This window comes from Palaemon carinicauda, chromosome 39 (genome assembly GCF_036898095.1).
Source record: "Palaemon carinicauda isolate YSFRI2023 chromosome 39, ASM3689809v2, whole genome shotgun sequence".
In the NCBI taxonomy this organism is placed as follows: domain Eukaryota; kingdom Metazoa; phylum Arthropoda; class Malacostraca; order Decapoda; family Palaemonidae; genus Palaemon; species Palaemon carinicauda.
The window spans coordinates 37,821,704-37,843,431 of record NC_090763.1 but is presented as its reverse complement, the minus strand read 5'-3'; the positions used below and the strand labels follow the sequence as shown (position 1 = coordinate 37,843,431).

Here is a 21,728-nt window from a genome sequence, read left to right as displayed (position 1 = left end):
GGATTACTCAAGAAGGTCCTTAGACGGGTTCTCCATTGGGACAGTCATCTCCGCGCTCCAAGTGATTTAACGGTGAAGCCCCAGGCACAATCGTGGATAGCAAAACCAGGAGACACAGGTTCGTTCCTTTTCACCCTAATCCCCGTTTCCTATCCCTATCGGAGATAACCACACTTATGTAACCAATGAAGAACACGTCTCTGCAACTTTGTTACTGGACTCAACATCAGAAGATTTTTCAAAGGGTGAGTACTTAGACACTAACGTGAGCTCTTTGTGTAGTTTACCCTACCGTTCGTTTCCCAGTTTTAAAGAACCTAGTTCATATCTAGGATACTTGGCATCCGCTTTGCTGGGTCTGAAGGTCAGGAAGCCACTCCCACCTCCTAAAGTGTAAGTCTCCTAAGAAAGTAGTTCGAGGTAAGTATTTGTGTTGGAACAAATAAAAAATTTTAAGTAATTTTTATTTTTCCTAACATACTTACCGAGAACTACTTTCGGGTAATGGCCCTCCCTACCTTCCCCGAATGCCTTTCTGCCCTTGCAGGGACTTGTTGCAACATCCGAGGAACTTACTGGCTAACGGGACCCAAGCTGACGCCGACCTAGCTCAAGGCTACCCTCGGGGCACGTTCTCTTACTCCCGGGTTAGCCCTCCATAGAAAACAGGTCTAGGGTATACTACACAAAACTCTGGTCGGTAGAGAGGAGATTACAGGTAACTCCTAAGAAAGTAGTTCTCGGTAAGTATGTTAGGAAAAATAAAAATTACTTAAAATTTTTGATTTTTACCATATAGATTATGTATGATTTATCTGAATTGTTTACGGTGTTGTATGAAATGCTGTAATTCATTGCAAACTGTACCATAAAACATGAAAGATTTTGTGAAAATCCAGTGTAATTTTGCTTTTTTTATAGAAATAAATTAATTAAAAAGAAAAACTTTGAAGGGAAAAACTAATGTAAGGAGTCAGACTTTATTAAACAAACAGTTCAATGTTAATGTTACTGTATTTCCAGTTAAAGATATTGTGTTGACATCAAAAACTGTACAGTATTAGATATAATTTAAAGGCACTGTACAGAAGTATAGTAGATCATTATACTGAACTTCCAAAAGCTGTTTTTAAGTATTTAGACATAAACATCTTTAATTTTCTATTATTTTATCATCATCTTGCTTTGATATAAGGTTTTATGATTTATAGAATTTAAATTTTTTAGCTGTATTTCATATATGTTACTCAAAGGATATTTAACAGATACTAATAATATTTTTGATGCAAAATAAGAGAATATTTCTAATTGTAGATGGAGACCGTGTTAATTTAGGCGAGAAGGCTGTTTCAGACATCAACGTTGTTGCTGGCGTATTAAAGCTGTACTTGCGGCTTCTACCAATTCCTCTTATTACCACTCAGTGTTTCAATCGACTCATAGGAACTTGCAGTAAGTACTCTATAAAGAATAAATTTTTTTCTTCTTTTTTGTATTTATTGAAATAGTTTATACATTCCCTGGAAATATGACAATTTCTTGAAAAAAATCTCATACATTTACATACACTTCGGAATTGAAATATAGTACAACAATTGAAATCTCCATACGAGTTGGTTGGTAATGTTTATCGTCATAAAACATTAAAACCTTCAGTTTGAGTGAACTGTGAAAGTGGTTTTAAAAGTTTTGTTTTAATGTTCTACAAATTCACTTTTTTGTCTTTGAATTTTGATTTATTGAGATAATTTTATTTAATCAAGATAGATGTTTTGGGACATGTATCAAGCTTGTATTGTTTGTCTTCCGTTCTTTATGTTTCATAGAAAATCAATGGCTCAAATGATATCTTATATCAACATCTATAAATTTAGTTGCTGATGAAGATAAAATGTTCCTAATATATGTATGCATGAACATACATGTATTGTAAAAGCAAATCTTGTGGAAGTTAATGTATGAAATGGATGAGCATTTCCTTGTGACTAATCTAAAAGAAAGTGTTCTATTGACGAGGAAGAATTAAGTGTGCAAATAAGAAATTAGTAGTATGTTAGTTTATTGAAATACTGAATATTTTTATAGAGATGGACATTTTAAATCTTCAACAATTTTATCTACTCAGAAGAAAAAGGTAGATATTGGAATGGAAGAAGGATGTTACTAACTTTATAATGAAAGACAAAAAGGGAATCAAGAAAAATTGAATTCGGATCTTTTATTAATGTTAATTGAAAACTTCCTGCCTGATTGGTTGATGAATCTGGAGCTGCGTAAAGGCAAAAAGAGGAAGATCAGGGCTGGATTATGATGGAGGCGATGAAGTTGAACAAATACTTTATCATCTGGTTCACATTTCATTGCCGAGTTTAATTGCAATTAGTTTTTGTCGGTTCTGTAGTCTTTTCAGACTCATTGGCTTGTTCATACTAGTATGTTAATGAATCAATTCTGTTCAAGAACATTTATGGGGAAAAGTTCCTTTTATGGCTCCTTTTGCATTAAGACCGTGAAGTTCAAATCCATTTACTGCTTATAGGCAAGTGAGCATGACCCATGAAGAGCTGTGTTTATTTTATTTTGCAGTGTCTTGTTCTGTTATACCAGTTTGAAACAGATTTCAGTCACTTGTTGCAAGATATTTTTGCTAGAAGACACAAAAATGTTTCAATTGCATTATGCCTCTGTAGTTATTTAGATGTACATGATGATGCAACAGTGTGTGATCATTACAAATGCACTTGAAAATGTTTAATCAAGATTTTATGTTTTATTAATACAAATCATAACTCTACTCGGAGTTCCATTGCTCCTGTTTTGATTGGCTGCTAAAGACTATCTTGTTCTTCACTGGCAACTGCAATGTTTTACTTGATCTTACATGTTTAAAATGAATATAAAAGCTTTTCTGAATTATTTTGTATCTTGGAAGCATATTAATGGATGAAAAGTATATTTATTTACATTATATGATTCAGAATATTTTATTCTAAGTTGTTACTCTTTGGTAATTACATGAATGAGATATATTTTTATGCAGTTTGGTCATGCTTATAAAAAAGAAGCATTCTTCTTACTTGAAATGCATAAAGCATATTAACTTAGAAAATAAGTACAGTAATTATTATTATTATTATTACTAGCCAAGCTACAACCCCAGTTGGAAAAGCAAGATGCTATAAGCCCTAGGGCTCCAATAGGGAAAAAAAGCCCAGCGAGGAAAGGAAATAAGGAAATAAATAAATGATGAGAACAAATTAACAATAAATCATTCTAAAAACAGTAACAACATCAAAATAGATATGTCATATATAAACTATTAACGTCAAAAACAGATATGTCATATATAAACTATAAAAAGACTCATGTCAGCCTGGTCAACATAAAAACATTTTAATATGATTAGCTTAATTCTTATGTTGGTATAGAAATACTAAGTTTATGTCATCCAACCTGCAAGTGAATGATTCAAATTTTTCCTTTTCAGAACTTACTGATCAGGAAGCAAGGGTATCCAGCATACGAGATGCTCTCATAACTTTACCTCCTGCTCATTATGCCACGCTGAAGGTGATCATTGCACACCTTGGAAGGTAAGTTTGTTTTGGTAATTTCTTTTTTAAAACCATTTTTTTTGTCAGTTTTGTACTACTGTACTGTAATTGTACAAGATTTCTTGTTTGTAAAACTGAAAGAATAGGAGCCATGTATCAAGAGATATATGATTAGAAATTAAAAACATAAATGGAAGATTGAATTAATGATAATAAAAGAATAGTACCTTGCTTTATGAAATTTGGTAGAAATCATACATACATATACCAAGGCAAGGCACTTCCCCCAATTTTGGGGGTTAGCTGACATCAAACGTTCCTCCCAGCCTGACAAGGGACTCAACCGAGTTCGGCTGGTACTGCTAGGGTGCCACAGCCCACCCTCCCCCGTTATCCATCACAGATGAAGCTTCATAATGCTGAATCCCCTACTGCTGCTACCTCCGCGGTCATCCAAGGCACCGAAGGAAGCAGCAGGGCCTACTGGAACTGCGTCACAATCGCTCGCCATTCATTCCTATTTCTAGCACGCTCTCTTGCCTCTCTCACATCTATCCTCCTATCACCCAGAGCTTCCTTCACTCCATCCATCCGCCCAAACCTTGGCCTTTCTCGTGTACTTCTCCCATCAACTCTTGCATTCATCATCTTCTTTAGCAGACAGCCATTTTCCATTCTCTCAACATGGCCAAACCACCTCAACTCATTCATATCCACTCTAGCTGCTAACTCATTTCATACACCCGTTCTCACCCTCACTACTTTGTTCCTAACCCTATCTACTGGAGATACACCAGCCATACTCCTTAGACACTTCATCTCAAACACATTCAGTTTCTGTCTCTCCGTCACTTTCCTTCCCCACAACTCTGATCCATACATCACAGTTGGTACAATCACTTTCTCATACAGAACTCTCTTTACATTCATGCCCAACCCTCTATTTTTTACTACTCCCTTAACTGCCCCCAACACTTTGCATCCTTCATTCACTCTCTGATGTACATCTGCTTCCACTCCACCATTTGTTGCAACAACAGACCCCAAGTACTTAAACTGATCCACCTCTTCAAGTCACTCTCCATTCAACATGACATTCAACCTCGCACCACCCTTTCTTCTCGTACATCTCATAACCTTAATCTTACCCACGTTAAGTCTCAACTTCCTTCTTTCACACACCCTTCCAAATTCTGTCACTAATCGGCCAAGCTTCTCTTCCGCGTCTGCAACCAGTACAGTATCATCCGCAAACAACAACTGATTTACCTCCCATTCATGGTCATTCTCGTCTACCAGTTTCAATCCTCGTCCAAGGTGGTATAAATTGTGTAGTAACAAAATATGGTATTCTGAACTACATCCAGGGAATGGTAACAGTTCTTTATAATCAAGAAGTGGGAAAATTCCCTGACTAAGAAATGCTTTTAGTTTGCCTAAAATTAAGGTAAAATAACATCCATGATTTCAAGATATAAGAAATGCCAAATAAAGCCTACAACTATACATTAAAAAAAACTGTCAAAGTAATATTCATTAATTATTGTGACAATTGATAAATAGGAGCTTTCGTGTCTTAGTCTCTACAATATTAATTATGCTTAGAATTTAGGCATAAAAATAAAGATCTTCCATACAAAGAGATATACTGTATGTGGCTGAAAGTTATCCCACTAACTGGACATATATTGATTGAGGTTTTAATCACCATGTTAGATCTTGAGGTTCAGACAGAATTCAAACTGATAATGTCTAGAACAGGGATGTCTTTACAGGGAGCAAGAATAAAGTTGAAATCAAGAGAGATATTTGATTAATATAAAAATCTCTCATAGAGGACCCCTTTAGAATACAAAGTTTCTCCATAATCAAAGTCAGGAAAATGTTCCGCTGCATCGAAAAAGTAACACAACCCTTCTAGACCTGAATCCTTTGGAGGTACTATCTATCACGGAAGTAAATCAAGAAAACAGAAGTTTTTTGATTAGTGGAAGAATTCTATCTAGGGGGCCGAAAACAAAATGCAATAATAAAAGCCTTATCAAAGCAGCTCCATTGTCATCAAGCGCTGAATGGCTTTTGATGTCCCAGTGATTGGCTTAAGGCCTAAATTTTATTTGTTCCGTAACCGAAATACAAACCACGCTATTTACATAGGGTTTACTTTCGCCGTAGCTGAAATGACGAGCCATTAGATTTTAATGAGGGTTAAACTACCCCCGCGCTAGTTAGCACGAGGGTAGGGGAGGGGTAGCTAGCTAACCCCCCCCCCCCCACACACTGGTGAGCTGCCTCACTTCACTTTTGGCTCGGACGATGTACAGACGTCTCTGTCCCGTCCTCGCATGGCAGCCATTTATGTTTTGTCTTTAACTTAATTACTTACTTTTCTTATACTTAATATATATGTAAAGATTCTTATGTTTATATATATATTTGAGTATAGAAATACAGTAAGTTTCCTTTTCAGTGTTTGTGCTGTGTGTGTGTGTAGGAAGTCCACTCAATTGTACGACAACATCTCCGTGTGGTCCCAGGCCCCCACGGTGACATTTCATGGGTCGCGATCTCTCCCTTGGTCCTTCAGTCTTCCCTTCGGCGGGCGCCGTGGGGAATCGTCATCGCTGGACTTTATTTATTTATCTGTTTCTCCGCTGTTCCTCCTTCCCTACGGGGAACTTGGTCTGTCAGCGTAGGGAACATGGGAGTTTAGTTGACTACGGTCTCTCTCTCTCTCATGAGGTCGTTCACCCTTTTATTACTACTTCATATTACGGTAGCTTCCTTCCCGTTGCGGGTTGAGTTGCTACTCCGTTTATTTTGTCTCAATTATTTTTAATCAAATCTAATTGTATTTGTTAACTTTTCAGCTTCTGTGTAGAACGCCTCCCTTCGGGGTTCATTCGTTCTTACTATTAGTGAACATTCTTAGATGAATTACATAATTATACTTGTTATAATTCAGTTTTTAAATATTAAACTTAGCCGGTGAATATATAATAGCTGACGTCTCGGACGGCTCGACAGATACCAAAAAACTCGCGAGCGATCGCCATGAAGGTTGCGGGTGTGACCACCAGTGCCGACTATCGGCCAGATACCGCATATACTTGTCAAGGCCTCCAGTTCTTCTCTGTCGGTCTTGTCGACAAGTTGGTTCCGCTCGCTGATGACCTTGAGTGTTCGACCTTTTTGGTGAAGTACTTTATTTTGGTTGTTTTTGAGCTTTCGCCGTGACGGGTGTTTTTTCTTCAGTTAAACTCTTGAAACCCTTTTTTTGGCTAGTGTTTATTGTTGATGACTTTGGTTTTGACTTGGATTTTCTCTGATTGTTCAATATGGCTGACCCTTTTCCTATCCCTGGACCTAAATTTCGCAAGTGTGCGAGGGATTGCAACAAACGTCTTCCCAAGGCCTCTATCGACCCACATACCGTTTGTTCTAATTGCCGGGGTAAATCCTGCCAATTAGGAGATCGGTGTGATGAGTGCGTGGTCTTGTCGGAATTCGACTGGCTTGAATATGACAAATATACTCGTAAGCTGGAGAAAGATAGGGTGAGGAGAAGCTCCTCTAGGTCTTTGGAATTTTCCTCCTCCCATGCCCCTGAACCTAATCCTTCCCCTGTAGTAGTTGTTCCTGAACCCCCTACTAGCACTCATGAACCTTCCATGCGGGATATGTTTCTTGCGATTCAAGCTTTAGGCGAAAAAGTTGAGTCCTTAGCATCGGACCGTAACCAACTCATGTCAGATGTTAAGTTGTTGAAGTGTCAGAGTGGTAAAACAGAAAATCGTAGTGATAAAGTGAAAAGTGCGCAAAGTGTATTTAGTGTTGCGACCGAGGGTTCGTCTGTTCGTGCTTGTCGCTCCCCTAGTCCGAGACCTCTTTCAGGCTCCCCTGCACCAGGGAGAAGTAATGTCGTAGGACTTAAGGGGACGAGAGGCGTTAACCAACGTACAGACGTTCCCTCTTTGGTATCGGACGTTTCTCGTCAAGATCGCCCTTACCATAAGACGGGTGAGACTGTGTTCTCCTCGTCCTCCGAAGACTTATCGCACAAGAAACCTTGGCGCAAGGTTTCTAGACCCTTGAAGCGAAAGTCAGTCCCTTCAGGACAGGTCCAGCGTCCTGGCTGTAGCCATTGGGACACCTCTGACCTTTTGCAGTCGTCGGAAGACTGTTCGCCTATTAAGCGCAAGCGTAACACGGGGTCCGAGGGTCTCGGTAGAGGCAATGTTTTGCCAACGCAGACGTTACCGACGTCACGGCCCGTTCCGACTCCCGTTGATCCGAAGTGGGTTGTCCTGCGGGACATGCAGTCTAAGCTTGCCTCCCTTATGGAAGAGTATGACGTTGAGCAGGTTCGCGATGATCCTTTGCTTTCGAGTCGCCATTACGCTGATGGAGACTCTGGCCGTCAGCCGCCCAAACGAATGTTTACTCGTCCGTTTGACGTTAGTGCTGACGTTTCTAGTACTTTGAAACGTGATTTCAGTAGTTTTTCACGTCAGTCACGTGACGTGGATCCTCCCTTGCTGCAGTCTCGTACTGACGTTCAGCTGCTGCCGCTGCAGCCCCGCACTGACGTTCGCCGACCGGCTACGTTGCCTCGACGTGACGTTGAGCGTCAGTCACCGCAGTCGGAGGTTGTTTTGCCTGCTCAGTCTATGCAGTCGAGGCAGTTCCGACGTGACGTCGAGCGTCAATCAACTTCAGCTGTTGTTGTTGGTCAGTCACAAGGATTTCAGTCCTTTCAGCAGCGGCGTGACGTCGCTTCCTCTGCTGCTACTGCTGCTCCTTTGCTTGTTGACATTGCCTGTCAAGCGTTGCCGCCGCGGCAAGTCTCTCCTTTTCATGAGACTCGGCAGTTGTCGGACGAGGTTCCGTCAGATGAGGAAGTTGCTGATCCCCCTCCAACTGATATTCCTTTGGGGACTTTGTCAGACGGAGAGGAGCCTAAAGCTGCTCAGCCCTCTATGGACTTTAAAAAAATCATGCTGATTTTTAAGGATCTGTTTCCTGACCATTTTGTAACTGCTGCTCCTCGTTCGCCTCCGTCAGAGTTTACGCTAGGCCTAGCTACTTCGACGCCGTCGTTTACTAAGCTAGTGCTCTCTCGCTCTTCTAAGAGAGCTTTGCGTTTGCTAGGCGACTGGTTGATCACCAGGAGGAGTTTGGGGAAGACAGCCTTTGCTTTCCCAACTTTTAAACTGGCTTCTAGAGCGAGCGTCTGGTATGACACGGGAGAAGTTCTCGGCTTGGGAGTTCCTGCCTCTGCCCAGGGAGACTTCTCAAGCCTCGTAGACTCTCCCCGTCGCCTGGCCATGAGACGCTCTAAAGTTTACTGGTCCTCTTCGGACCTTGATCATCTCCTGAAAGGGGTTTACAGGGCCTTCGAAGTTTTTAACTTTTTGGATTGGTCGCTGGGAGCCTTGAGCAGGAAGATCTCTTCGGCCGACCGTGATGTTTCCGTGCTTATTATGTCCTGTATGGACAAAGCTATCCGTGATGGCTCTAATGAGCTTGCCGCTACCTTTACGGCAGGAGTCCTTAAGAAGAGGGAGACTCTTTGCTCGTTCCTTTCGGCAGGAGTAACTCTCTGCCAAAGGTCGGAGCTTCTCTTTGCCCCGTTGTCATCTGCCTTGTTTCCTCAGCAGTTGATCAAGGATATTGCGGCTTCTCTGGTGCAGAAGGATACCCACGACCTGATGGCTACGTCGGCGCGCAAGGCTGCTCCTTCATCGTCTTATGTCGTAAGACCCAAGCTCGATACCCCAGCTACTAGGTTTATCCCGCCCTTTCGTGGCAGAGCCCCCAGTAAGGGAGGCGGTAGGGGCCAGACTGAACAACTTCTGGCAGGCCTGGGAGAAGAGGGGTGCAGACCGAGAGTCTGTGTTGTTGCTCAAGGAGGGGTACAAAATACCTTTTGTACAGAGGCCTCCTCTGGTAACAGTTCCTATAGACCTCTCTCCCAGGTATTGAGAGGAGTCAAGGAGACAGGCACTACAACTGCAGGTGTCTCAGTTGCTAGAGAAGGTAGCGGTGGTGAAAGTCTCGGACCTTCAATCACCGGGATTTTACAACTGTCTCTTCCTAGTCCCAAAGCATACAGGAGGTTGGAGGCCAGTGCTGGATGTCAGTGCGCTCAACGTTTTTGTTGTCAAAACAAAATTTACGATGGAGACCACGAAGTCCGTCCTAGCAGCAGTCAGAGAGGGAGACTGGATGGTCTCTCTCGACCTGCAGGATGCGTACTTCCACATTCCTATACACCCGGATTCTCAACCGTATCTGAGGTTTGTATACAGGAATGTGGTGTACCAATTCCGAGCACTGTGCTTCGGCCTCAGCCCTGCTCCTCTTGTTTTTACGAGGCTCATGAGAAATGTGGCAAAATTTCTTCATTTATCGGGGATTCGAGCCTCCCTGTACCTGGACGACTGGCTGCTCAGAGCGTCGTCCCGTCATCGCTGTCTGCAGGACCTTCAATGGACGTTGGATCTTGCAAAGGAGTTGGGACTGTTAGTGAACTTAGAGAAGTCTCAGCTGAGTCCCTCCCAAACGATTCTCTATTTGGGGATGGAGATTCGCAGTCTAGCTTTTCGGGTTTTTCCGTCTGCCACCAGGATAGATCAAGCCTTGCTCAAGATCCGCCTCATGCTGAGAAAAGACCGTTGCTCAGTGAGAAGTTGGATGAGCCTCCTAGGGACTCTGTCATCCCTGGAACAATTTATCTCGCTAGGGAGACTTCACCTTCGCCCTCTCCAGTTCCATCTAGACTCCCATTGGGACAAGGGCAAGACTTTGGAAGCTGTTTCAATCCCGATCTCCGAGCCAGTAAAGACGTGCCTGAACTGGTGGGACAGCAACATAAGTCTTCGAGAGGGTCTGTCCCTGGCGGTCAAGAACCCAAACCACGTGTTATTCTCAGACGCGTCGGATTTGGGTTGGGGAGCGACTCTGGACGGTCTGGAATGTTCGGGTCTTTGGACGTCGGATCAGAGGAGCCTGCACATCAACTGCAAGGAGCTGTTGGCTGTTCACTTGGCCTTGACGAGTTTCGAGAGTCTCCTCCGAAACAAAGTGGTAGAAGTGAATGCGGACAACACCACAGCCTTGGCGTACATCTCCAAGCAAGGAGGCACTCACTCCCACACACTGTTCGTCATCGGAAGGGACCTCCTCATCTGGTCAAAAGATCGAGGCATCTCACTGTTGACAAGGTTCGTCCAGGGGAAATTGAACGTCTTGGCGGACTGTCTCAGTCGGAGAGGTCAGGTGATCCCCACAGAATGGACCCTCCACAAGGACGTGTGCAAGAGTCTTTGGATGACTTGGGGTCAGCCCACCATAGACCTCTTTGCGACCTCTTTGACCAAAAGGCTCCCGACCTATTGCTCTCCAGTCCCAGATCCAGAGGCGGCCCACATAGATGCCTTTCTGCTGGACTGGTCTCACCTGGACGCGTACGCATTCCCGCCGTTCAAGATCATCAACAGGGTTCTGCAGAAGTTCGCCTCTCGCGAAGGGACAAGGTTGACGTTGGTTGCTCCCCTCTGGCCCGCGAGAGAGTGGTTCACAGAGGTACTTCAATGGCTGGTAGACGTTCCAAGGAGTCTACCTTTAAGGATGGATCTCTTACGGCAGCCCCACGTAAAGAGTCTTCATCAAAGCCTCCCCGCGCTTCGTCTGACTACCTTCAGACTATCGAAAGACTCTCAAGAGCTCGAGGATTTTCGAAGGAGGCAGCCAGAGCGATCGCGAGGGCTAGAAGATCGTCTACTATCAAGGTCTACCAGTCGAAGTGGGAGGTCTTTAGAGATTGGTGCAAGTCATCTTCTATTTCCTCTTCCGGTACCTCTGTAGCCCAAATTGCAGACTTTCTCCTGCATCTGAGAAATGTTCGCTCCCTCTCTGCTCCCACTATTAAGGGCTACAGGAGCATGTTGGCTTCTGTGTTCAGACATAGAGGCTTGGATCTATCAAATAATAAAGATCTCCAAGATCTCCTTAAGTCCTTCGAGACCTCTAAGGAGCGTCGTATGTCGACTCCTGCTTGGAACTTAGACGTGGTCCTAAGGTTCCTGATGTCCGACAGGTTTGAGCCATTGCATTCAGCCTCCCTGAAGGATCTCACCCTAAAGACGCTTTTTTTGGTGTGCTTGGCTTCGGCTAAAAGGGTCAGTGAGATCCATGCCTTTAGTAGAAACATCGGCTTCTCTACAGATAAAGCCACATGTTCGCTTCAACTTGGTTTTTTGGCCAAGAATGAACTGCCTTCTCGTCCTTGGCCTAAATCTTTTGATATACCTTGCCTGTCAGAAATCGTAGGCAACGAGGTTGAAAGAGTACTGTGCCCAGTTAGAGCTCTTAAGTTTTATTTAGCTCGTACTAAACCTTTACGAGGTGGGTCTGAGGCCTTATGGTGCTCCGTTAAGAAGCCCTCATTGCCCATGTCTAAAAATGCGTTATCGTACTTTATTAGATTTTTAATCCGGGAGGCACATTCTCATTTAAGTGAGAAAGATCATTGTTTACTTAAGGTCAAGACGCACGAAGTGAGAGCGATAGCAACTTTGGTGGCTTTTAAGCAAAACAGGTCTCTGCGAAGTATTATGGACGCGACCTTTTGGAGGAGCAAGTCGGTGTTCGCTTCATTTTACTTAAAAGACGTCCAGACTCTTTATGAGGACTGCTACACCCTGGGTCCATTCGTTGCGGCGAGTGCAGTAGTGGGTGAGGGTTCTACCACTTCATTCCCTTAATCCCAATATCCTTTTAATCTTCTCTTGAAATGTTTTTAATCTTGTCTTGGGTTGTACGGAAGACTGGGAAGTCTTTCGCATCCTGTTTGATTTGGCGGGTGGTCAAATGTCGTTTCTTGAGAGCGCCCAGATTAAAGGTATTGATGAGGTCCTGTTGTATGGGTGGTCGCCCTGGATATAACAGCTCCTGGGAGTCTTTCAGCATCCTGAGAGGATGGCTGGGCTTCGTGAGGAAAGCGGACTAATAAGGTAGAGTAATCGTCAGAGTCAGCTTCCTTACCAGGTACCTATATTTAAGTGGGTTTTGTTATGATATAATTGTCAAAAACTCATGAGCATATACGCCTTTATTGTATTAATACTGGTCTCTACCCACCACCATGGGTGTGAATCAGCTATTATATATTCACCGGTTAAGTTTAATATTTAAAAATGATATTTTGATTATAAAATAAATTTTTGAATATACTTACCCGGTGAATATATAAATTAAAGGCCCTCCCTTCCTCCCCGATAGAGACCCAGCGGACTGAGAAGAACTGGAGGCCTTGACAAGTATATGCGGTATCTGGCCGATAGTCGGCGCTGGTGATCACACCCGCAACCTTCATGGCGATCGCTCGCGAGTTTTTTGGTATCTGTCGAGCCGTCCGAGACGTCAGCTATTATATATTCAGCGGGTAAGTATATTCAAAAATTTATTTTATAATCAAAATATCATTTTTGTTACAGTTCTCCACCTTCCCCCCCTTCCCTGAGTGTCAGTGGGGGAGGAGGGTGCATTCCTGGTGCGTAATTCTTATGTTCTTTTCCCTCGGGGTTCCTCTTCGGAGTTCCCCCGGGGGAATAAATGTTAACTAATTATTTTATTTTCACAGTTAACTGTCAATTTTTTTCGTTTGCCTAATGTGCCAACAAAGCAGAGCTGTCCTGTTTGGGCCTGGGGAGTCTGCTGTTGCCGCCTCCTCTACGACTTCGTCATGGGCGTGTTCCCTTCTCCTAGAAGTTCTCCCATGACAACTGTCATCTCCTTAGTTCATTTAGAACGCTCAGGAGGTTCGCCTCCATGGGTGGGTATCTTCCCTTCCGAGGGAGGTTCTCTTCCCAGGTATGAGTTTTTTTCCCCTTCAGGGGGGGGGCAACTTCTCTTACCTTAATAATTACCTGGTTGGTTTTTTCCTGGTCCTCGGGCGGTTACGCTCTTGGTGCTGAGCGACTGCTTTTGTAACCATGCTCTAGGGGCTGAGCGGTTGCAAGGCCGGACCATGGAATTCGTGCGATTATGCTCTTGGTGCTGAGCAGTCGCATTTGCAGCTACGCTCAAGGGGCTGGGCAGCTGCAGGAGCTCCAATCGACCTCTCAGCCCTGAACAAGTTTGTCGAACAAACTTCGTTCAGCGTGGAACAGCAGAGTCGATCAGGCTTGTAGTGAGACCACAAGACTTCATGTGCACACAGGATCTGAAGGACGGGTACTTCCAGATCCCAATCCATCCGTCTTCCAGGAAGTACTTGAAATTCAGCCTAGACAACAAGATTTACCAGTTCAAGGTGCTGTGTTTCGATCTCTCCACAGCACCGCAGGTGTTCACCAGAATGTTCACCCTGATATCTTCATGGCCGCACAGGAGTGGCATCCGTCTCCTTCGCTTTCTGGATGACTGGCTAACCTAGGCAGTCTCGGAATCGACCCTTCTTCGACACCGAGACAAGCTTCTGGGACTTTGCCAAGATCTAGGGATCATGGTAATTCTCGAGAAGTCTTCTCTGCTTCCATCTCAACAACTGGGATATCTAGGCATGATATTAGACTCCAATCTCCAAGCCTTCCCATCAGATGTCAGGATAGCAAGGCTGAGGAGAGTCGCAGAACCTTTCCTCAGACGAGGAGAGCTTCCAGCCCAATCTTGGTTATGCCTCCTAGGTCACCTTTCCTCCTTGTCCAGGCTAGTTCCAAACGGCCGCCTCAGGGTGAGATCCCTGCATTGGTGGCCCAAGTCCCGGTGGAATCAAGACAACGATTCCCCGGACACTCTGGTCCCTCTGGGACCCGCGGTACGAATGGACCTGCAGTGGTAGTTGACCTATGGAAACCTTTGCAAGGGAATGGATCTTCTCGTCCTTCCCCCGCATTTGATGCTGTTCTCGGACTCGTCAAAAGAAGGAGGGGGGGGCCACGTTCTGAAGCAGGCCTATGGTCAGAACCAGAAGGGTACCTCCACATCAATCTGCTTGGAATGAAGGCCGTATTCTGGCCCTTCAACACTTCCAACAGACCATGGCGAGTCACTCCATGAACGACAACTCCACGGTAGTGGCTTTTTTCAACAAGCAGGGAGGTACCTTTTCATAACAGCTTTCTCATCTTGCAGTAGAGATACTGAGATGAACCGAAGTCCACTCAATACCCGATCGGCTCTCTTCATTCCGGGCAAAGGAATGTGCTCTCCGACAGTCTGAGCAGGGCCTCACAGGTAGAGAGTACCGAGTGGTCTTCGGCCCCCCCTGGTAGCCAACAAGTCCTGACCTTGTGGACCTGTTTGCAACAGCCTTGAATTTCAAGCTGCCGCTATACTACTCCCCAGTCCCAGACCCCAAGGCACTCTGGCTAGATGCCTTCCTACAACGATGGGACAACATCGACATCTACGTCTTTCCACCGTTCTGTCTGTTGAGAAGGGGGCTCAACAAGACCAGACTATCGGTCAACCTGTCGATGACTCTGATAGCTCCGCTGCGGCATCATGCAGAGTGGTTCCCGGAACTTCTGCATCTCCTGACGGAGCTCCTGAGAGAGCTTCCCCCACGACACGAGCTACTCAAACAACCACAATCCAACATCTACCACAAGCCGTAGCATCACTTCGGCTTCACGCCTGGAGACCATCCAGCATCTCCTCACAGAGAGAGGCATTCCGCAACAAGTTGCGGAGCGGATGTCTCGACACCTGCGAAAGTCATCCGCAAGGGTCTACCAGGCGAAGTGAAGAGTCTTCTGTGGTTGGTGTCGTGGGAGAGGTACCTCTCCCCTTGATGCCACTATTCCAGCAATAGCGGAGTTATTGTATATCGGCAGGAGGAAATGCGCCTTTCGCTCTCGGCGGTGGAAGCCTATCGCTCAGCCTTAAGCCTGGCCTTCAGGCTGAAAGGAATAGACATTTCCTCCTCGCTGGATCTTTCTTCGCTCATATGAAACTACGAACTTACCTGCCCCCAGTCGGAAGTGAGACCTCCTCCATGGAACATGGTTCGGGCTCTTAGGGCTCTTAAGAGATCTCCTTGCGAACCATTACGCCAGGCTTCTGATCGTCACCTGTCTTGGAAGACGGTGCTCCTGCTCGCTCTGGCCTCGGCCAAGCGTGTCAGCGAACTTCATGGTCTCTCGTACGACGTCGCCCATTCAAGAGGATAGGTGGAGGTAACGTTCAGGTTCGTCCCTGAGTTGGATACTAGACTCAAAATCTTGGAGTCCCGGACCTTCGGTTTGACTCCTTCAGGATTTCGAGTCTGTTCTGTAACAGATGACCCAGACCTTCTCCTACTATGCCCAATAAGGAGTCGGAGGGGTTATCTTAAAGAACAGATGCAGTTCGTCCTCACGTGCAAGCCCTGTTTGGGAGCACAGGGAGGACGGAGAGGAGGGTCATCAAGAATGCCTATTCAGCCTGGATTCAAAGGATCATCCATCATGCCATGAATCCAGACCCTCCTCCGTCACGTCGCCTTAGAGCACACGAAGTCATAGGCATCGCAACGTCCCTGGCCTTCAAGAGGAACTACTCTGTGACGCAGGTGCTACAAGCCGGAGTCTGGAAGCGTCAAACGACCTTCACAGCCCACTACCTGCAAGACGTGACCCACAGGAGCCTCGATACGTTTTCTATCGGCCCTGTGGTGGCTACACAACAGCTGGTCTAACCTCAGGTTCCTTAATGGACAGGTAGCAGAAGGTTGAGGGCATTGTTACCCGGTTTTAGACTTCATGAATGAAAGAAGTATGTCTGGCCCTTACTTCTTTCTTCATCCTCCCCTCTCTTGGGGAAAGCAGCATCCTGGGTTCTCTGCATAGCTGACCTCAAACTTCTGCAGGTAAACCATGCTTCCTTGTGTTCCTAGTATTAAGTTAATACTGTCGCGTCCCCCATACCCTGACGAGGTGGTATTGGGAACGTCCTACCCTAGAATTCCAGCTAAGGAGTCGGAGGGGTTATCTTAAAGAACAGATGCAGTTCGTCCTCACGTGCAAGCCCTGTTTGGGAGCACAGGGAGGACGGAGAGGAGGGTCATCAAGAATGCCTATTCAGCCTGGATTCAAAGGATCATCCATCATGCCATGAATCCAGACCCTCCTCCGTCACGTCGCCTTAGAGCACACGATGTCATAGGCATCGCAACGTCCCTGGCCTTCAAGAGGAACTACTCTGTGACGCAGGTGCTACAAGCCGGAGTCTGGAAGCGTCAAACGACCTTCACAGCCCACTACCTGCAGGACGTGACCCACAGGAGCCTCGATACGTTTTCTATCGGCCCTGTGGTGGCTACACAACAGCTGGTCTAACCTCAGGTTCCTTAATGGACAGGTAGCAGAAGGTTGAGGGCATTGTTACCCGGTTTTAGACTTCATGAATGAAAGAAGTATGTCTGGCCCTTACTTCTTTCTTCATCCTCCCCTCTCTTGGGGAAAGCAGCATCCTGGGTTCTCTGCATAGCTGACCTCAAACTTCTGCAGGTAAACCATGCTTCCTTGTGTTCCTAGTATTAAGTTAATACTGTCGCGTCCCCCATACCCTGACGAGGTGGTATTGGGAACGTCCTACCCTAGAATTCCAGCTAAGGAGTCGGAGGGGTTATCTTAAAGAACAGATGCAGTTCGTCCTCACGTGCAAGCCCTGTTTGGGAGCACAGGGAGGACGGAGAGGAGGGTCATCAAGAATGCCTATTCAGCCTGGATTCAAAGGATCATCCATCATGCCATGAATCCAGACCCTCCTCCGTCACGTCGCCTTAGAGCACACGATGTCATAGGCATCGCAACGTCCCTGGCCTTCAAGAGGAACTACTCTGTGACGCAGGTGCTACAAGCCGGAGTCTGGAAGCGTCAAACGACCTTCACAGCCCACTACCTGCAGGACGTGACCCACAGGAGCCTCGATACGTTTTCTATCGGCCCTGTGGTGGCTACACAACAGCTGGTCTAACCTCAGGTTCCTTAATGGACAGGTAGCAGAAGGTTGAGGGCATTGTTACCCGGTTTTAGACTTCATGAATGAAAGAAGTATGTCTGGCCCTTACTTCTTTCTTCATCCTCCCCTCTCTTGGGGAAAGCAGCATCCTGGGTTCTCTGCATAGCTGACCTCAAACTTCTGCAGGTAAACCATGCTTCCTTGTGTTCCTAGTATTAAGTTAATACTGTCGCGTCCCCCATACCCTGACGAGGTAGTATTGGGAACGTCCTACCCTAGAATTCCAGCTAAAGGACTTCAGGTCGACTTCCTAGGACAAGTCACACTTCTTCCCTCCACACACAAGTTTATGTAGGCCGCACGTTTCTTGCGTAGCAAGAAACATGCAAGGTGCAGGGACTCTTTTTCTCGACTGCTGCTCACTCGGATTCTGAGTCCCCGGGTAAGCCAAAGCCAGTGAGGCTGGGGACTTTCCACCCTGCCTAAGGCTAAGTCACCCCATGTAAATAGCGTGGTTTGTATTTCGGTTACGGAACAAATGACAAATTCGGAGATAATTTGTATTTTTCCTAACCATACAAACCTTAGCTATTTACACATACTTGCCCGCCAGCCCTGTCCCCCAAGACAAGTCCTACCTCTAAGTGAAGTGAGGCAGCTCACCAGTGTGTGGGGGGGAGGGGTAGCTAGCTACCCCTCCCCTACCCCCGTGCTAACTAGCACGGGGTAGTTTAACCCTCGTTAAAATCTAATGGCTCGTCATTTCAGCTACGCCGAAAGTAAACCCTATGTAAATAGCTAAGGTTTGTATGGTTAGGAAAAATACAAATTATCTCCGAATTTGTCATATTCAATCAATCCATTGTCATCAACATTGTTATTAGCAACTGAAGAAATAAAATACAGTATTTTAATGAGGCAAATTAGTTCACACAAATTAAATAAACCTGGCATAATGGTATCAATGAAAAGGGCATTGGTTTGTTCTGTATTTGTAAAATATAAAGTTATATTTTAAAATGATTTTTGCCAAAAGTTTAAAATATTTCATGTTTTTACTTTTTGTTTATGTAGAAGACCAAGTTGCTTTATCCTATTAAGCAATGTGACTTGAATTCAGCCCTTACAAGTTTGATAAACTTGAACATAATGAAGAAGCAGACTGTATAGTGTACTCTTTGAGTGTATATGGTTTGTGCATGAAGAGCAACATATAGTTTGAGTTTATCCATTATTCAGGACATTCACTATTCGTATTCTCTCACACCATATCTTTAGCAACTTTAAAAGTCTGGTCACATTACTCTTTTATTTCTGTAAGATATATGCAGCTGTAAAAAGGAATGATTTTATTCAATCAAAGATGTGTTAGTAGTTGATTATGCTAAATAACTTTTGTTTATATACCCAGTAGATATATTCATGTTACATAATTGAATTTGAAAAATTGTTCAGGCCCTTATTTTATAAAAAAAAAATATGTGTTACTTGTTGTTAGTATTCATGAAATAATGAAAGTGAAAGATCCATGTTTGGAGTTTGGCAATTGATAACATTTCTAATGAGATCTCAAAATTTAGGGTTTGCGAACACAGCGCTGTAAACAAAATGACAGCAACCAGCCTCAGCACTTGTTTTGCCCCGACGTTGGTTCAGACCGCAGCGCCAACTGACCAGCTCCAGCCAGCTGACTTGCTTGCATTAGCAAATGCAGCGCAGGAGCCAAGGGTTATAGAAGCTCTCATTATTTTTCATCCTGAAGTCTTTCAATAGTATGCTGGCATACTCAATCGACATTCACTCTCACCTGGGTATGTTGTATTTTGTGTCATCTTGTGCCTTTCTAATTCTTAAGCAAGACTACATTTGTTTCTACAATGTTGATTTTCACCGATCTTTCTGTATTTTCTTTCTAAATACTGTAGTAAACCAGATCTTAGCAAGTCTGAGCACTTTGGTTGTATAATATCTTGTTTGTCTATGTAATATAATTTTACCATACAAAAAGTATTTATTTGTTTAAATATTGCTTATTTTAGTACATGGAGTACATGTACAGTGGTTATAAATGGGTCAATATTATATTGGAGAAATTGAAAATGTTCAGATACACAAATTCTTTAATTATGAAAATAAATAAATATTTTTAAAGCAGGTTCTTTGATGAGATTTGTCATAAAAAGTAACTGTATAACTAAAGTTTGAAGAAATTTTTCCAATTTGTGAGCTTTAATTATTATTAGGTATATTATGTCATTTCTGTGAAATGTTTTAGCTATAATTCTTATTATACTTTGTTTGTGTATTGACAACATATTAATCCCTTCATCTCAAACAAGATTTTCTGTATTTTTACATGTTCTCAGGAGCTTTATAATGAAAGAAGAAGAATTCATTGTTTATAATAGAAATATGAAAAGAATTACATTAAGAATTTAAGGAACAAACTCATTTCAGGCTTGTTTGCCAAGTTCATCAAATGTTACCTGTGGCAGCTGCAAATGATTTTTGCATAAGTACATTCTGTTTTTTACACTGGAATTCCTCCAAAAATTCAGCGAGTTCTCTCTCTGTCCAGTTCTTCATCTATCCACCTTTTTCATGACTTGAGGACCCTAGTGGTCTTTACCCTCCTACTTCCAAAGCAACTGCCCCTACCATGTACTATGTCCAGTTTTTCATCTATCCACCTTTTTCATGATTTTAGGACCCTAGTGGTCCTTGCCCTACTACTTCCAAAGCAACTACCTGTACCATACCCTCTGTCTAGTTCCTCATGTATCCACCTTTTTCATGACTTGAGGACCCTAGTGGTCTTTGTCTTTTTACTTCCAAAGCAACTATCTATACTATCTCCTCTGTCCAGTTCTTCATCTATTCACATTTTTCATGATTTTAGGACCCTAGTGGTCTTTGTCCTTTTACTTCCAAAGCAACTAACATCTTACCATTCTTTTCTTCTCATCACATGTTCAAACTAGCTCTGAGATCTTAGTCTGATTTTCAGCTGCTGGACTTGGCGTCCCTCTGTAGCTTCCTCTCTTGCAATTTGGTCTCATAGACTTACTGGTTAATACAAAGAGCTAAGCAATATGTTTACCTTTCATGTTCGAAAGGTAAGCCCCTATGATTTTTGCATAAAAATAAAATTTTACAGGTTTTGGTTCCCATATACAGTATAGCCATTTTGTTTTACAATAGAATTTTCATTGTTGATCCTGTATGCATAATGGGTAATATAAAGGTTATATAACATTATTATTAGTGTGTGAATAGGATTTGTAGCTTTATTCATAAAAATGAATGTTGTTTAAATTGTAAATTGTTTTCAAGTTCGGCTATTGCTAATTTATGTAGGGACCACGAAATAATTTCTGTATTCTGTAGCCTAATTCTATACATACATCATACATATACCAAAGCACCTCCCCCAATTTTGGGGGGTAGCCGACATCAACAAATGAAACAAATTTTATACTGTACTAGATTATACTAGATTAATTTGTGTCAATTGAATCCCATCATATCATATACATTTGTAACATAAAAATGTGTTCGCTTTTCAGAAAGAATCAGAAAATTTTAAAATCACACTTTAACTCATAGATTTAATAGTTGATTAAAGGAGAAGCTGTCATAACTTATAATCTACAAAAAAATCTATAGTAGGCATTTCCTGCCACTCACGAAGTCCACATTTGTCAGGTAGTCATAGATATCAACTTGTAACCTATTTGTAACCTTTGTGAATCCTGTTTAGTAATAGTACTATCAGGCAACTAAAAGAACACGGAAACTGAATTGAAAACAGCCTCTTTGGTAGAGATTATTATTGTTGTAAAGTAGTTTAGCGAGACCACTGGGTCACATTTTGAGACACTCAGGGTAGGAGTAGCGCAAAGAATTGTTTCTCAAAGTGAGGGGTGGAAGTTCGAGCATGATAAAGCTAAAGAAGCGGTAATGTAGGTGTCAAAAGACCGAGGCGATTCTAAGAACTGTAGAAAGCAAGAAAGAAAACATGGTATACTGTTGATCACAAAAAAGACAAATTTGACAATATGCAGCACAAAGATAAAGAGAAAGGTAGGCGTTACATCCATAAACGTTTAAAAATAATCGTTTTATATAGAACCTGTGTCCTACAGAAGGTGGGGTAATCGTAATCGTAACTGAACGGGTAGATTGACTGGAAGTGAAGAAAGATTCCTCCTCAGCTGGTGGTTG

The 21,728-nt window shown here is 43.6% G+C and overlaps 1 protein-coding gene across 3 annotated transcripts in view; it reads left to right on the top strand.

Moving 5' to 3' along the window:
- The window catches only part of LOC137631126 (N-chimaerin-like), a 101,092-nt gene extending 81,578 nt beyond the window's left edge, over window positions 1-19,514 (top strand). For all 3 annotated transcript variants that reach the window (XM_068362783.1, XM_068362784.1, XM_068362785.1), the window contains 3 exons: window positions 1,315-1,452; window positions 3,488-3,593; window positions 19,085-19,514. In XM_068362783.1, the coding sequence (XP_068218884.1) occupies window positions 1,315-1,452; window positions 3,488-3,593; window positions 19,085-19,277 (437 nt within the window). In that variant the 3' untranslated portion in view covers window positions 19,278-19,514. The remainder of the gene's footprint in view (window positions 1-1,314; window positions 1,453-3,487; window positions 3,594-19,084) is intronic.
- Window positions 19,515-21,728: the final 2,214 nt, after the last annotated feature.